This window comes from Pituophis catenifer, unplaced genomic scaffold, assembly GCF_029215685.1.
Source record: "Pituophis catenifer annectens isolate HBS135680 unplaced genomic scaffold, rPitCat1.0.hap2 SCAF_3, whole genome shotgun sequence".
Lineage (NCBI taxonomy): Eukaryota > Metazoa > Chordata > Lepidosauria > Squamata > Colubridae > Pituophis > Pituophis catenifer.
Window position 1 is genome coordinate 88,895,451 of NW_027256883.1, and position 17,365 is coordinate 88,912,815.

General features: G+C 39.7%; 1 protein-coding gene across 2 annotated transcripts in view; it reads right to left on the reverse strand.

The window, feature by feature from the left end:
* Positions 1–10,954, reverse strand: part of ANKS6 (ankyrin repeat and sterile alpha motif domain containing 6) — a 29,892-nt gene extending 18,938 nt beyond the window's left edge. Inside the window, exons 1-6 of one of the 2 annotated variants that reach the window (XM_070942606.1) lie at positions 10,611–10,954; positions 8,314–8,810; positions 2,889–2,933; positions 2,092–2,296; positions 439–545; positions 215–354 (exon numbers count right to left, since the gene is read on the reverse strand). In XM_070942606.1, the coding sequence (XP_070798707.1) occupies positions 215–354; positions 439–545; positions 2,092–2,296; positions 2,889–2,933; positions 8,314–8,810; positions 10,611–10,954 (1,338 nt within the window). Of the gene's footprint in view, positions 1–214; positions 355–438; positions 546–2,091; positions 2,297–2,429; positions 2,480–2,888; positions 2,934–8,313; positions 8,811–10,610 lie in introns of those variants that run through there. The other variant, XM_070942605.1, reaches the window with a different exon arrangement.
* Between the last annotated feature and the right edge of the window lie 6,411 nt (positions 10,955–17,365).

The window sequence follows — 17,365 nt, forward strand, 5'->3', positions numbered from 1 at the left end:
TTCCTTTGGCTAACATTCATGTGAATGAAAAGGCCTTAGCTAAGAGCCAGCGGCAATGAAATAAACAGTGACATAGAAAAAGAAGGAAGTATTACTGGGAAAAACTCTGAAATTGTTTCCCAAACTGACAGAATAGCTGAATAGCTGAAGCCTGCTGTCAGATTTCTGTTCAAAATAAAGATTCACTGAAAAGATAAACATATTATTTCTATACCTTCAATCCTCCCTTGTCATCTGGCAACAATGGAATACCTATGGATTGCTTATTTCTGGAAAAGGGTGCAGTTACTTTGCTATTCTGCTTATTCTTTTCTTGCATGCAGGCAGAGGCCAACAACCGCACAAGTTCCGCATCTGCAAAATTCACACAGTTTGGTAAAGTGTTTCTATTCTAACTATAGCAAGACTATGATATACAAGATAAGCACACAGAAGTACCTGGGTCATTCAGCAGCATTATCAGGTCAAAGGCTGTATATCCGTTTTTAGCACGCAGGTTGACATCAGCTCCTTGATTTAATAAATACTTAACAACTTCTTTATTTCTTTAAATAAAACAGAATATAAGCTACATACATATATTAAAGACAGATTATATTAGAAGATGTTACTAGAAATAGGTGACTTCTTCCTACCTCTAATCCCTCTTAAACCATTGTTGATTTTTGTTCTTTATAGAGATAGTTCCCAATTTACAGCCATTCGCTTAGTGACTGAAGTTACAGTGGCACCGAAAAAAGTGAGTTATGTCTGTTTTGCACACTTACAACTGTTGCAGCATCCCCATGGTCACATGAGCAAAATTCAGCTGCTTGGCAACTGGCTGATGTTTATGACTGTTGCAGTGTCCCGGGGTCATGTGATCGCCTTTTGCAATCTCCCAACAAGCAAAGTCAATGGGGAAGCCAGATTCACTTAACAACCATGTTACTAACTTAACTGCAATGATTCACTTAACAACTGTGCCAAGGAAGGTCATAAATTCACTTAATAACTGTCTTGCTTAGCAACTGAAATTTTGGGCCCAGTTGTGGTTGTAAGTCAAAGACTACCTGTACCTAGTTCTTGTACTAAAAATTTCTGTAGTAGTAAAGAGATCCAGCCACTTAGTGTCACATCTGCATTTCAACTTATCATCAATAATTCTATGGCTTGCTTAAGATATTTCTTGTCCAAACTGATGTTTATAACTTACAGTAGCCCTCATATAATCAGAAAATTAGAATTTTCTGATTATAAATCTATTTATTTGCAGTCAACCACCATCAAATGATTTCTACTTATCGGAAATAATACTCTAACTGCTATTTACAAGATCACTTGTATCAATAACGGTTCTACACTGCATTCTTGTAGTTTTATACAATGCATTTTCACTTGGCCTAAACAGCTTGGTAGCTGATGACTTCGTTAACCTGACACATTATCCTTAATTAACTGAAGCATGGGTTTCTCATTTAACTCAGTTGTCAAGCTTCACACAACCCCAAAAACTAACCATACAGGCTGGATTTATACAGCTGATTAGATTAAAAGTAACTGGCTGATTTGTGATTGTGTCATACAAATTCAGTCATCACAAGCCTCAGCGATTATGTTTAGTATATTTGAATAAAGAAATATATACAATAAGGACCACTACAATAGGAACAATTTTCTTGTATATTTTGTCTGATAAATACAATTTTATCAGAAAAAGGGTAGAAAAACATTCCCTTAAGAAAGGTATCAGATAGATTTGCCCATAGATTGTAACATAAATAACAATGTTGTCTACAAATTCTTCTATGGAGAAAGGAAGAACATATAGTACTACATATATATGACATTGCAGCTGTTAACTACAGAATAACTTAACTTACATGTCACTAAATCACAATTTAATGATAAAATATTAAATAAACCGTCATCATGGCTTAGTACAATGTATGGACCAAACTAATCCTAAATGTTTATGTAATTGGGTTGCCATCATAAAGAGATTATAATTTCATCCCATGAGACTGGCGGGGGACAATCAAAAGATAATAGTAATTTTATGAAAAAAAAGAAACCTCTCCCAAATCACACTAGCAAAATAAATGTATTTACCCATGATATGTGGCTTGCATTAATGCTGTCCAGCCATGGACATTATCTTGTTTGTCAACGTCTACATTTCTTGAAACAAGTAACTGTATAAGGGGCATCTGTCCAGTAACAGCTGCAATCATCAGGGGAGACGCTCCATCATCATTAATGACATTGGACTGTGCCGGATCTTCATCAATAATTTCTTTCACCAGCTGAAAATTTCCTATCAAGAAAATAACACCAACTTGAAATGTTCAAAAGGAAATATGTTAATTCTAGGTCTTTTATTAGCTATTAATTTATTTTCTATATATTAATATTTACATAGGGGGGTCCCACACAATTTGAGAACTTACTGTTTGAACAGAAGAGGGCTTGTAAAGAATCAACCCTGAATTTTGATAAGGTCTGCGTGCTGGCAGTATGGACTACCCTGAACCTAAGGTCCGCTTGCTGGCATTGATAACCCTGTTCAGATCCTACAGGCAGGCAGAGCAGCTTAGGAAAGAGGGCAGAAGTTACAGGGATCTAAAAAAGAGTAAGAGCCAAAGAAAAAGAGAGATGGATTTAACAGAAAAATCGAAGTGTTCATATGAATGAGGAAAAAGCAGAAGACTAGAAGACAGAGAAGGGAAATAAACTAATGGAACAGAAGGACAGAAAGAATTATACATAATAAGCTACCAAAACTCATTAACCAAAATTCATATAAAGTTTGAAATCTTTGGTTACAAACCGCTATTATACTACTAAAGCAACTGCAGAGTCAGATCATAAATTAAAAACCACATGTATTAAAATTATAAAGCTCTTACCCATTTTTAAAGCATGGAAGATATCAGGTTGTTTTTTCTGCTTATCTAGTGAAAGAGGAAATAGATATATGTAAATCATATGGGTGTTACTTATGGCAATACTACAGAAAATACATTAGTACCAGAATTTTAAATAAACTGATTTACTCAACAATTTGCATTTCAACTTTTCAATTCTGAAAGGCAAAAGCAAAGAAAACATTGAATAGTATAATATGAAGATGCTTATTCCTGAGGACTGTCGAAGATACTACAGTCCATTTCTTTCCCTCTTGGCCTCTTAAGATGGCAGTTGTTGGCATTGTGAAAGGAATGTACTGTAGTGGTTTTTCTTTAAATGGAAAGAATACTGAGTATCTCTTAGAATGCAATGTTAAAAACCTTTAGCAACCTAAAAAAATCAGGTATATTTTTCCATTAATTTTTAAAACTTAACAGCTATATGAAATAATATTAAATTCATTTAGAAATCATATTTATCAGGTCATCTGACTCCAAATACTCTGGTAAGCAAAGAACAAATATCAAGTATGAAAAGAATTCATCAAGAAAAGCAAAATGGTTCACCTAAAGGGAACAATACCCAGCCTCACACACCTTCCCAAGTAAGTCCTCCACTCATCCTAGTCCATGGCCTGGAGAAAGAACTACTGTAAGCCTTCAAGACTCTCTTGAAGGAGACGAGGTAGGTTATTACCTCCTTACCCATTAGGTGTTTAGAACATAGGAAGACAAGGCAAACTATTTATTTATTCTTTATTATTACTGGCAGTCCGTAATTTCAATCTTCTCTAGCCTAACTGAAATACAAAAGATTGGATCTCCAATTTTTGTGCATGTTCTGTAATAGAATAACATCCCTCCTTTTCTCAATTTTCATTACATTTCCATTTATTGTTGTCATTAAAGTCTTAATGTTTTAAAGTAAGTAATGTTATCTCTGGCTAGTACTGGTAAGGAAGACTACCAAAAAGATATAGTGTTAGATTAGTTTGGATATACAGAAACCCAGGGCTAGAGGAATCAGAGAAAATCCATATTTGAATAGTAAGTCTCTTTACAGGTGTCCCAGGAATAACCTTTGCTAGTAATAATAATGCATATTTAACTTAACTACATTATGAAATATTCAGCTTTAATACAATACATAGAGCCCAGGATAGATCACAGGGTAGATCAAATGGATCAACAGCATGGCAGGTTGGATTCAGAACTGGGTTTCAGGAGGTTCTGACCAGTTCTAGAGAACCAGTAGCGGAAATTTTGAGTAGTTTGGAGAACTGGTAGTAAAAATTCTGACTGGTCCCGCCCCCATCTATTCTCTGTCTCCCAAGTACCAGCTGATCGGGAGGAAATGGGGATTTTGCAGTAACCTTCCTCTGGAGTGGGGTGGGAATGGAGATTTTACAGTATCCTTCCCCTGCCATGCCCAAGCCACACCCACCAAGCCATGCCATGCCCACCAAGCCACGCCCACAGAACCGGTAGTAAAAAAAATTGAAATCCACCACTGGTGGATTAAAACGACAATATGTCAAAAACCAGAAAAAGATCTCAGTATGACCGATATGAATGTCAATAATCAAAAATTGCTCAAGAACTGTCCATTTTATTATTACAGTATAATTTTCTAGAAGTGTAGCAATATTCCATAACAAGATTGACAAAAGCTAGCTACTATAACATCATGGCTTCAAAACCTAAAGGACTGTTTGGACAAAACTCAAGAAGGAGAAGGAGAAGGAGAAGGAGGAAGAGGAGGAGGAGGAGGAGGGGGAGGGGGAGGAGGAGGAGGAGGAGGAGGAGGAGGAGGAGGAGAAGAAGAGGAGGAGGAGGAGGAGGAGGAAGCTCAGAATCCAGTATTTTTCTATTTTAAAACAGGAGACAAAGGAGAGCTCTCTGTGTATGAGCATATCTGTATATACTCTACAAGTATGAACGAGTTGTATGTGTATCCTACTTTGCTTGCTGCTTTTCTGCACGTACCAGTAACTTTTCTCACAATCTTCTTTGTAGAATTAAGGCACTACAAGCTGATTTATGGCAACAATCTGATTGCTAATTTATATAATTTATCTGCTTACATTAGTCTGAAACTCATGTTATGTACCTCAAATTAGTTGCACTGTAATTGAGAAATGTAGTAAAGGGACAGTTATAAATCAATTGTACGGTATTTTAATTGTCCTGAATTTCAATAAACCCATGCAGTCCTAAACTGTTGCTTTCTGTGGTAGTCCTCATTGGGACTAAGATCCTGAGAGTGGGAGATAAAGTACTTTATGATTACCTTCTCCAAAGGCAAATTCCTACGCAAATTACTCTTTTATCATAGTCAAGCAAAACACAAGTTTAGAAATAATTTATATCCAGTTATATAATTTATAACCATATCCAATTATGATGCCTGATGGTCAAATATTGTTAAAGATTTTTTTTCTGATGATAGGCTGTGAAGGTCATAGAATGTTTCCTAATTCAAAGATAAGCGAGCAAATTATTTGTGACCTGAAACCATATGTTTTTTGAGAGATTAAGCCTTCTGAAGGCTGGAGAACAAAGTGGGTGTAGCCATGGGATACACAAGGGCTGGACAAGATTTCTTTTTTCCCAGATTTGTGGGTGAGGTAATAGAAGTGCTTCTTCATTATTTTTTTTAAAAAAACATGCAAAGCTTCTGTTAAGGCTTACATTACAGATTTTATTGTGTTTCTAGCCTTAAAAGGCAGAAAGTGCTCATTTTTAGCAATTGTAGCTGAAAACTGCAAAATCAGAATTTGTGACTGGATATACTGTGATGTTAGGACCTTCTAACTTGTTTAGCTGATTGCACATTATGCAAAAATATTGTCAAGTAAATAGGAATTAATACTAACATTAGTTGAATTATTAACAGACATTGCATATGATATATGCATTAATTTTATTTGAAAACAGCATATGTCTATACGCTGCCTAAACTGAAGGCATTATTACTCCTTATACTGTACAAAAGTCTAGGAAATGGCAACTTAATTTAATTTTAATAAGTGCAATGAAACTAAGCCCTCCTGCATCTGAGAACAAGACACTGTAGGAAAGAATGTACTTAGTTCTATTCATTATGCTTGGTGCAGAAAATTAACTATCAAAATGAACCCTTAATGGACATTTTTTCTTCTTGGACCCCTGTAGCATATTCATAGATTATTTCTTTAGCTTGTTAGAAATTAAAACACAATAAATTTCAAATGGTTCTACTAATTCTTATATAGTCATAAGGTTTGCAGTACTTATATTATTTCTAAGGAATGGCACTATATGGAAAATGTAGAGGGAAGCTGAGATTTATATTTTGATTCAATAAATACATGAAACAAATGAATGATTATCTTTTTCTTTAAAAGACAAATATTTGATTGTGTGATTGAAAACAGTATTTACAATTACACAGATTGACATCATAGTCTGCACACATGGCATTTTCAGTCTCAAAATGACTCTAATCCACAAGTGGTTATTAAACCCTATGATACAAAAACTCCTGTAATTAATCCTTATAATTTCCTATAGGTCATGAATCAATATGATATACAAATTTAAATATTTGGATGGAATAAAGAATTATAGATTCATATTTTGCCCAGGCAATGGGATATTGAACATTTCAACAAATTCTAGATTATGTCTTATTGAACTAATACCGTAAATAGTAGATTTACTGGACTCCATTGCATTTATATTCAAAAGGATTGAGTAGATTGTGAGGTTGTTAGAAATGCACTGAGATTAATGAATCACTTAAATAAATGTTTGTACAGTATTCTAAATTGTTATATTTTGGAAGGAAGTTATTGCATATAATGTCAATTCAATTTTGAGATAAGATTTAATATTTTTGGATGTTCATATTCTTTTGAACTATATTTATATTCACCTAGATAAAAGGGGGGTTATTCATGAATTATGAATTAGTCAACATAGTCTTAACCAATAGATATCTCCTCTGGTACCTATTGAGAGGTTCAGCTAACTTTATTATTATTTAAGTTACTTCAAAATAATAGTAAATATAAAACTCACATTCTGCAAAGCAAAGGCATTATCTCAATAAATCCTCTGGTTTTAGTATCTTAGAAAATGAAACGGATAGAAAAACACATGCCAGTACTTTTTTAATCTACAGTAGCTAATTTTCCCAGAAAAAAGTCAAGATTGAACAGGGTGATATAGTGAGTAAAATATGCAGATGTTATGAGAATGGAAAACAGCAATCTCTTCAATTTTCTTTTTTGTAAATGGTTGTAATGGCAGCCATTCTGTAAACAAGCAAACTGTCCCATGAGGATCATCTTGTGAAAAGCCCACAATATGCTTTCAAACCTCTAATGTGCTCATGGACGCCAAATATATGCCTATTTCTAAGCTAAGATGATCACATCTCAGCAATGCCAGAATTTGGGGGGGGAAAGGCATAGTGCAAAGCACATCCCTTAATACAGGTAGTTCTTGCTTACCAGCTGCCTTATGCAGCAATCATTCAAAGTTACAACAATGCTAACAAAACCTTTGTGACTGATCTTCAGATTTATGACTGTTGTAGCCTCCCATGGGCTGGCAACAAAGTGAATACAAAGCCCAAGTTGTAAGTTGTTAGTTGCAGTCACATGTTTTTTGCTTAGTGACCACATCACTTCACTTAATGACTAAAGGAAAAGCAAGGTCATAAGCCTGTGAAGTGATTTTCCATTTAGGGATTGAAGTGCTTAATGACCAGGTTGCTGGTCCCAATTATGGTAGGTAAGTGAGGACTACCTGTATGCAATTTATTGAACAGCTCAGCAAACATATGAATTGAATAGCTTCTCTGTTTAATCCAGAAAGCCTTTTATATCCACAGCATCACTTTAGAGTTGTCCTTGTTTCACATTTGTTGTCATTATGTGTCTCTTTTTGATTCTGGCTTACTATACTAACTCAATTCAATAATTAAAACTCCTAATTTAGCAAAATACATTTCATTAAGTTGCAATGATTGTTTGATTGGTGGGGTTTTTTTTCGCATCCCCCAGGTATTTTGAATTGTAATTTGGTCATAATTTATAATTTAATGCCAGACATAAACTCAAATAATACATAAAAGATGTATCATGCATTCACAATGCAGGTTTTGTACTATGGATATAAACACACAATTATATCACTTATTGTTTTTTTTATTTGACATAATAAAGGAGAATTTTTCTAAACAGAAAAATCTGGATTGTGTATTTACACTGAAGTTAAAAAAAAAGAACAGTGACAGTTAAGTATTTTATGTGTTATACATTTTAGGCCTCAGTAAACTTGTCTTAGCTCACTATCTATTACATACAGCAAGTTATCTATTTTCTTTGCTAAGAAAATTTTATACGCAACTCCAAGATAAAGTGAAAGCAGCTCATACCTGTCTGAGGTCTAACTGTTGTCAAAGGTGCCAAATAATCCATCATATCTTCATGTTTGAAATCCACAGATATTTCATATGGTGTTTTATGCAGAATATTCAGATGATCAGGATTGGCTCCTTTGTTCATAAGCTGTTGGGCTAAACTAACTCTTCCACTAACAGCTGCCAGCATCAGGGGAGTCCAGCCCATAGTCTTTACAGAGTAATTACAATTAGCTCCCCAATCCAATAGAAGGTGGACTACTGCCTCATGCCCATGTTGGACAGCTGTCATGAGGGGAGTGACAGCTGGCATTTCCTCTTTACTGCTGTCCAAGCTAACACTCAAGTGATCATAATTGTCAACATAAGCACCAGATTCCAGCAGCAGCTTAATCACACTGATATGGCCGCCCCGTGATGCTATGGTGAGTACACTGGCTCCCAATTTATTCTGTGCATTAAGGTCAGCTCCATTTTCCAGTAAGATGCGAGCCACATTTAGATGTCCAAACCTTTGATTGGGGAAAAGAAAAAGAAAATAATTATAATATCCAAGAAAAGAAATGTAAATTATTTAGATTTAAAAGGATTCTGCCTTAACATAACAAATATTTGTGTGCTGGGACCTCCCAAGTTTCGTTCTCAGTCTAACTAGAATACTGAGGCCAGGTTCAATATCATGCTTGCCTCAGCCTCAATACATCTCATGTGGCATTCCATCTGAATATCTTGGAGAAAGATTTCTGTACTACTTAAAGCTCATACAGTGTATTGCAAAAATATGGGATTAATAGCCTTTGTATATAGTAACTGTATACATAACAGCAACATTTGTGGTAAAAGCAGATGAAGCTCTTTAAGTAAAGGTCAACCAATATAATAAGTTTTGAAGTGTTCCAATGTTTGAAAAGCAGAGGATGTTATCAAAGCTATTTGATAGAAGGATGGCTTCTTATTTGATAAGTGGTAAGGATAGAGAAACAGGACAAATTCAAATATCCCCAAAGCAGTTTTCTCTTTCACATACTACGAAAAATTATTTTAAACCCTGCCCAAAGGGCTAAGGCCTATATAAAAGAGCAAATCAGCTTTTGAGTATTTTACTTCTGCTGTGTAAAACTACTAGAGGTAATCCCAAACCCATGGTTTCAAACAATTATGACCTGGATGACTGAGAATCTCCACAGATACTATAGGTAATGAAGAAAAAATTAAATAGTGCTTTTCTTTTAACAGTGACTCCTAGTTCTAGTTTATTGTATTTCAGGTTTATTACTCTTTCAAAATTTTATTATGCTTTCTTCAGTATCTCAGGTTCATTCTGCATATAATATATAAATATATAAAAGGGACCAACCTAAAACTGAAACTATATCCAACAGAGCTGCAAATGTCTTAGCTTTCAGTGTCAACCCAAATTATTTAGCAGTATATTTATGTTTTTTATTCCAAACACTTGGTTCCCAGGGAGTTTCATTAAGGCACAGCATGCATAGATGGGAAATGTATTGAATCCTTCTTCAACCTCTGATTTTTTTTTTCAATATTGCCTCTCAATGCTGTTTTTGTCTAATCTTATACTAGAGAAGGGAGATGGCTGGAAAGAAACTATCTCGGGACAAATTGCAAACTATGGAAGGAGCCAGAATCCATTCCATGCCACTGAATCTCAGATTTAAATGCCTTCCACTAATGCTTTATAAGAAACTAATAACACCTAAGTATATTGTATGCTGAAATATTGTAGTATCTCAGTGGTGTTTGGGTTCAGACATGGATTTGGTTGCTCAGGCATTATGTTTAGGTAATACACTTAAAATTTAAAATCATGCACCTTCTCAACAAAGTAACATTAAGTAGATTTCTAACAGTCACTTGAGATATTGATGATATAAAGATATACAACTTTGCTTACATATCGTTGCATGTCTACATTTGTATACTACCTTTCATCTCTCACTTTTTACCATACTAAGAAAACGGAAGCAATTTGAAAAAAAATAAAACATCGAAAAACATAATAAAAACTCTGCAATGAGCGTAAACGAGTCAGGGAAACCAAAGACCCAGGAGAATCTAGTTGGAGGGGCAAAGGAGAGCGATCTGGAAACAAAAAGCCAAGATACCCTCTTGGCTGTGAAAAAAAAAAAAAAAAAGCAGCTTCTAGGGCCTCCCCATCAGCTGTTCCACCGTTGTTTTTATCCCGAGCTTGAACAGTAGGCAGCGCGCTTGAGCCACATAGCCAACCAGTTTTGCCCAGCAAGGACCGCTGAGCCACCCCCCACCCTCCCCGTTTCTCCCGCCGCGCTAACCTGGCTGCTTGCATGAGCGGGCTCCAGCCGCAGTGATTTCGGCTCTGCACCGAGGCCCCCCGCCGCAGCAGGAAGTCCACTAGCTCTTCGTGTCCCCCGGCCGCTGCGAACTGCAGGCCGGTGTTGCCCGCCTCGTCTGTGCAGTCCACTGGCACCGAGCCGGGAGGAATGTCCGCCGCAGCCCCAACCCCACCTCCGCTAGACGAACCGCTGCCAGCCTCAGCCGCGGCTTCTTCGGCGGCAGGCAAGGGTCCTACTAGCAATCGCCGGGCACACTCGCAGTCTCCCTGATCACAAGCGCGAAGTAGTAACTGGACGCCAGCGGGGACCCCGCACTCCCCCATCGGCGGACTTGGCCCCCTTCCGAACCCGTCCGCAATCTTCCTCCGCTCCACCCGTGAGAAGAAGGAGGGAGAAATCCGGCCGAAGCGCCAAGTTCTCCAGAGTTGGGAAAGGGAGGGCTGCACCGCTGAGGCCTCCGACGGGGTGGGAGAGAAGGATGGTTTCAATTAATATGGGAAAGGGAATCAGCTTAGGAAGTCTTCTACACGGGACACAGCTCTCCTCTTCCTAATAAGTTTTCTTTCTCCATTCCTGCCACAATTACTTCTTCAGAAACAGGGCAGAAAATTTTTACATTCTTCAGATTATTATGTGATGGGTGGTATGTGTCTGGGATTTTTAAAGGAGCCCTTGTAAAACATTTGAAATACCAGTTTCAAACAGGACTCCCTCACATTTATATCGTTTTAAGCACAGCGCACATAGTTTTCACATAAAAAGTTAAAAATCTTCCAGTCTATTTTGATTTTAGCGAAGTTTTTGGTAAAGTTACTATGTGAAATTTTAACTTACAAATAGATAAAACTTGATTTAGATGGCATTGCGCTAGGGAAGATCCACAGCTGACTGGTCCTTAGTATTCAGAAATGCAGCACCAACCTTGCAAGCAACCTTGAGTCCGAGTATTATCCAACTATTTTTTATTAAATAACAATATTGATGGAATATTTCTCAATTTTGTGGATGGCACAAAATAGGGAATCCTGGGCAACAACCAGGAAAGCAGCATCGGATTGCAATCTATGCTGGACAGGTTGGAAGGCTGGTTGATAAGGAAAAATAATATTTAACAGGGAAAATATAAGGTATTAAAGAGGAAACATGGTACACATACAAAATTGGGAGTTTATGCTTGGAAAAAGCATAATGAGGAAGGTCTTGGTTGTTGAAAATAAGAGGAACATGTGCCAGCAGTGTGAGATATCTGCGAGAAGGGCTAATACTATTAGGACTGCATCAGAAACAGCACTGAATCAAAGATATGTGAATAGGTTCAGGGAAAGGCAACAAATGTGAGTACTTTATTTTATTTATTTTTTATTTTGAATTTGTATACCGCCCTTCTCCCTGAGGACTCAGGGCGGTGAACAGCCAAGTAAAAACATCAAGTACAAATATTAAAATACAGTTAAAATATACATATATAAATTTGGCCCCATTAATTAAAAACAATAAACAAAACACTTAAAAACACTTAAAAAATTAGGCCAGCCCGGCTTGCTGGAAAAGGAAGGTTTTAAGGGCACGGCGGAAGGCACCGAGGTCTTGGATTCTCCTTACCTCTGGAGGCAGTTGATTCCAGAGGGTAGGTGCCCCCACAGAGAAGGCCCTCCCCCTGGGGGTCACCAGCCTGCACTGTTTGGCTGATGGCACCCCGAGGAGGCCCTCTCTGTGGGAGCGCACAGGTCGATGGGAGATCGTCGGTGGCAGCAGGCGGTCTCGAAGATAGCTAGGCCCTATGCCATGGAGCGCTTTAAAGGTGATAACCAACACCTTGAAGCGCACCCGGAAGACCACTGGGAGCCAGTGCAGCTCGCGCAGGAGCGGTGTTACATGGGAGCGCCAGGCTGCTCCCGTCACTACCCGCGCTGCTGCATTCTGGACCAGTTGGAGCCTCCGGGTGCTCCTCAAGGGGAGCCCCATGTAGAGAGCGTTGCAGTAGTCAAGGCGAGAGGTGACGAGGGCATGAGTGACTGTGCACAGGGAATCCCGATCAAGAAAGGACCGCAACTGGCGAATCAGGCGAACCTGACAAAAGGTCCCCCTGGTTACAGCCGTCAGATGTTCCTCCAAGGACAGCTGCCTATCCAGGAGGACTCCCAGATTGCGAGCCCTCTCTGTGGGGGCCAGCGACTCGCCCCCAATAGTCAGTGATGGAGTCAACTGACTATATCGGGATGCCGGGAGCCACAGCCACTCAGTCTTGGAAGGGTTGAGCCTGAGCCTGTTCCTCCCCATCCAGATCCGCACAGCCTCCAGGCACTGGGACATCACTTCAAGGGCATCATTGGGGTGGCCTGGGGTGGAGATGTACAGCTGGGTGTCATCAGCGTACTGATGGTATCTCACCCCAAAGCCACGGATGATCTCGCCCAGCGGCTTCACATAAATGTTGAACAGGAGGGGCGAGAGGACCGACCCCTGAGGCACTCCACATATAAGAGGCCTTGAGGTCGACCTCTGCCCCCCTGCCAACACGAACTGCGACCGGTCGGAGAGAAAGGAGGAGAACCACCGTAATACGGTGCCCCCCATCCCCAACTCTTCCAACCGGTGCAGCATGATACCATGGTCGATGGTATCAAAAGCCGCTGAGAGGTCTAACAGGACCAGAACAGAGGAACAACCCCTGTCCCGAGCCCTCCAGAGATCATCAACCAACGCGACCAATGCCGTTTCCGTGCTGTGTCCAGGCCTGAAACCCGACTGGAACGGATCTAGATAGGATGTTTTCTCCAAGAATTGTGGAAACTGTCGCGCGACCACACTCTCAACAACCTTCGCCAGGAAGCGAAGGTTGGAGACAGGACGATAGTTGGCCAATATTGCCGGATCCAGGGACGGCTTCTTGAGGAGAGGCCTCACCACCGCTTCTTTCAAGGCGGCGGAGAAGTGACCCTCACTCAACGAAGCGTTGATAACACCCTGGAGCCAGCCTCGTGTAACCTCCCGGGAGGCCAGTACCAACCAGGAGGGACACGGGTCCAGTAAACATGTGGCCGCACTAAGTCTCCCCAAAATCCTGTCCACATCATCCGGAGTCACAGCATCAAACTCCTCCCAGGTAACATTCTCAAGACTATTCCTCGTCACCCTGCCCTGATCTACCCAGTCAGAGTCCAAATCCCCCCGGATCTGAGCGATTTTGTCATACAGGTATTGTCCGAAATCCTCCGCCCTGCCTTCCAAGGGATCCTCCCGCGCTCCCGGATGGAGCAGGGAGCGGGTTACCCTGAACAGGGCGGCCGGACGATTCCCTGATGACGCAATAGAGGCGGAAAAGTAGTTAAACTTTGCCATCTTTATCGCCACTAGGTAGGTCTTAATATGCGACCTTACCAGTGTTCGGTCAGATTCAGCGAGACTGGCCCTCCAACCGCTCTCTAGGCGTCTTTTCCGGCGTTTCATCTCCCTCAGCTCCTCGGTGAACCAAGGAGCCGCGAGGGATCGACACCGGGTCAGAGGCCGCAAAGGCACGACTCGATCCAAGGCCCCACCAGCCGCCCGATCCCAGGCAGCTACCAGGTCCTCAGCCGAGTCGTGTGCCAGATCTTCAGGAATTGGCCCAAGCTCCGTCTGGAACCTATCAGGATCCATCAGGCGCCTGGGGCGGATCCATCTAATTGAGTCCGCCTCCCTGCGGCGGGGTGTAGCGGTTCGAAGGTCCAGACGAAGGAGTGAGTGGTCTGACCATGACAAGGGTTTCATGTCTATATCCCCTATAATAAGACCACTCAACCACTGGCCAGAGACAAAAATCAGGTCCAGCGTGTGTCCCCCCCTGTGAGTGGGGCCATGAACTAACTGGGTCAGGTCCATGGCCGTCATGGAAGCCACGAACTCCCGAGCCACTTCTGACATTTCACCAACGGACGGCAGATTGAAATCACCCATGACCATAAGCCTGGGTGTATCAACTGCCACCGTGGCTATCACGTCGAGTAGCTCGGGCAGGGCCGTTGCCACGCGGCAGGGAGCCAGGTACGTAAGCAGCAAGCCCATCTGAACCCCATGACCCCATCTCACAAAGAGGGACTCACACCCGGCAATCTGTAGCACAGTGGTCTCCCTCGGACCCAGACCTTCGTTAATAATAACCGCCACCCCCCGCCCCTCCCCTGGGCCACGCTTAATGAGGCCACGCTTAATGAGGCCAAGCTGAAAGACGATGTTCAGTCTTTTGTTACCTTCAAAATTGAAGGTAACTGTGATATCTGTTCAGGTACAGAAAAAGATGTTATATAAAATATGCTCGATAACCATTTCCCATTGCCAGATAAGCTAGGACCAAAAATAACGAGTATAATAAGGTGCAGAGATTTAATTTAAATATAAGGAAAACTGACAAAATCTGTGCAACAGTGGAACAGTCTGAGATTGTGGGGCCTCCATCTTTCAAGGCTTTTAAGAACAGGTTGGGAGCTACCTCTCAAAGATGGTTTAACTGATTTTCTTGCATATTGCACAGTATTAGACTAGGACTAGGTGGTCCTTATGGAACCTTACAGCTCCACATTTCAATGATATAAGGGTGATTCAACTGAGAAGGGCTCATGTAAAAGATCTATTAAATTGGTGCCTGATTTCTTGACAGAACTAGGCAAACTACTTTACTGATCAGGAACTGTGGTAACCATCCTCAGGAAAAAACATCTGGCCACAATAATTACCAAATGTCAGGAAAGAATTGACATCTGGACAATTTCTTTAGCTAGTTTTATTTCTAGCCAGATTCAGCACAGAGACAAGCATCTTAAGGCAGCTGTGCAGACAAGACCTCAGGATGAGTGTCTCTGATCTTATAAGAATTTTAGGCTGTCAAATAAATGATAAATGAAGGTAATCATATTTTTATTTAAACTGGCTTAATAAAGGAAAATTTTCATAGTTAATGTAGTTGTCTTTGATTAAGGGGGTAATATAACACTTTCTCTAAACTTTCTGTTTTACAAGTATTTGTCTGCTGTTAATATTTGCTTCATGAAAATCTGTTTTGTTTTTCACAGCTTTAATATTGCTTAGTATTGTTTTTTTAAAAAAAACAGATTAACAGAGTTGGAAAGGACCTTGCTTGATATTTTGCAGAATCTGACCTGGAAGACTGTCAATCTTTTGAGTCATTGCTTTTCCATTTTAGTAATTCCATAGTGCTTTCTGTTTCCTTTTACAACTGATCATCTTTCTTTGTATATTTTTTTAGATTAAAGGAAAGGTTTCATTCCTGCTCAGTGGTTTGCTTCAAATAAGACTGATTATGTTTCCTTAAAAAATTTAATTCAGCCAATTTGCAATATTTGCAATGCAATAAAATTTATTTTCTGCACCATATCAAATATTACTACCATTGCTAGATTAAGCTAATATATTTATGCAGTAAAATATGCAAAAACAAGTACATTTAAATCTGTACATGCAGGCCCTTCTCAATTTCTACAAACTCCTATTTTACTCTTGCAGATTGCAAAATTAGCTCATGCTCGGCAGCGATTGTACCTACATTTGTAAATAATAAGGGTTTTAATATTGTTTCAATTTGAAAAAAGAAATGTAAAAGATTTGTGATTTCTTTGAAGATTTCTATATATTTCTTCTCTCTTTCTTTGAACTGCAAGGATGATTTCTGTTTATTTTTGTCTTTAAAGCACAAGTTTGGTTCTTTTTACATTCATGACTCCATTTTTCATGAAACTTATCTAGTCCTTCAAGTTCCTCAAAAAGTACAAAAGTTTTTGTATTTAATTTTTTTCTTCTCCCTCAGTCTGGGATACTAACAGTGGATGAGATGATATAAGCAGCAAAGTAGGATGTTTTCGTAGCATGTTCTAATAGAACTCAGAATTGTGACTATAAATGTAACAGCATAAAAATACAGTATAGGGAATATACATAGGACTGGTGTGAATGAAGGGAATTGTGTTTTGTAAACTTTGGGTTACAGTATGTTGCAAGAAATGAGTCAACTTGCTGTCAGTACTTAAGTTATTCAAACTACAATTTAGGAATGATTCATAAGGCCTGCTCTGTTACATCTTTTATATATCTGTTTAAAATCTCATTCTTCATTATAGCGTTTTCTGGATTTCGTTGTTGCTTCTACTTTCCTTTCCTCTTCCCCAACTTTATTGCTATATGTACCTGTATTTTGTATATCACTTTGAGATAAACGATATAGGAAGCAATACTTAAGATTCATCATTTTTGTGCTTTTCAGTCATTAGATAAATACTAACAACAAAAAACAATATGTGAACCCAGTCATGGACTGCAGACAGGTGCTACTGGAAAGGTGCATTAGGACAGATGAAAGGAGTCAAATCATGAGAAGCTGTTTTTATCAGCCATAAAAATCCCTCTCCCACCCAATTTGACTGTAGGAGTGGGAGGAGGTTGCTACCACCTTTCTCGGATTGACCCACTCCTGAAAATGGTTTTCCTCCTCCAAATGATTCAGCCACAACCCTCTTCTATCAACGGAGGTGAAGTTCACCAGAAGGGTAAGTCTGAAGTTCAGAGGAAAATTCAGGTTTCTTTTCTCCCCCGCTCTCCTCTCTGGCGACTTTCCTCGGCTGGAGAAGGGAGAGAGGGGACCCAGGTAGGCCGCGCTGTTGCTACGGCTTCTATGCCTGCCCTGCCCCGCCACGTTGTAAGCCAAGAATCCGGAGGCGAGCAGGCCAGCAGTCGCTTCCGCGATT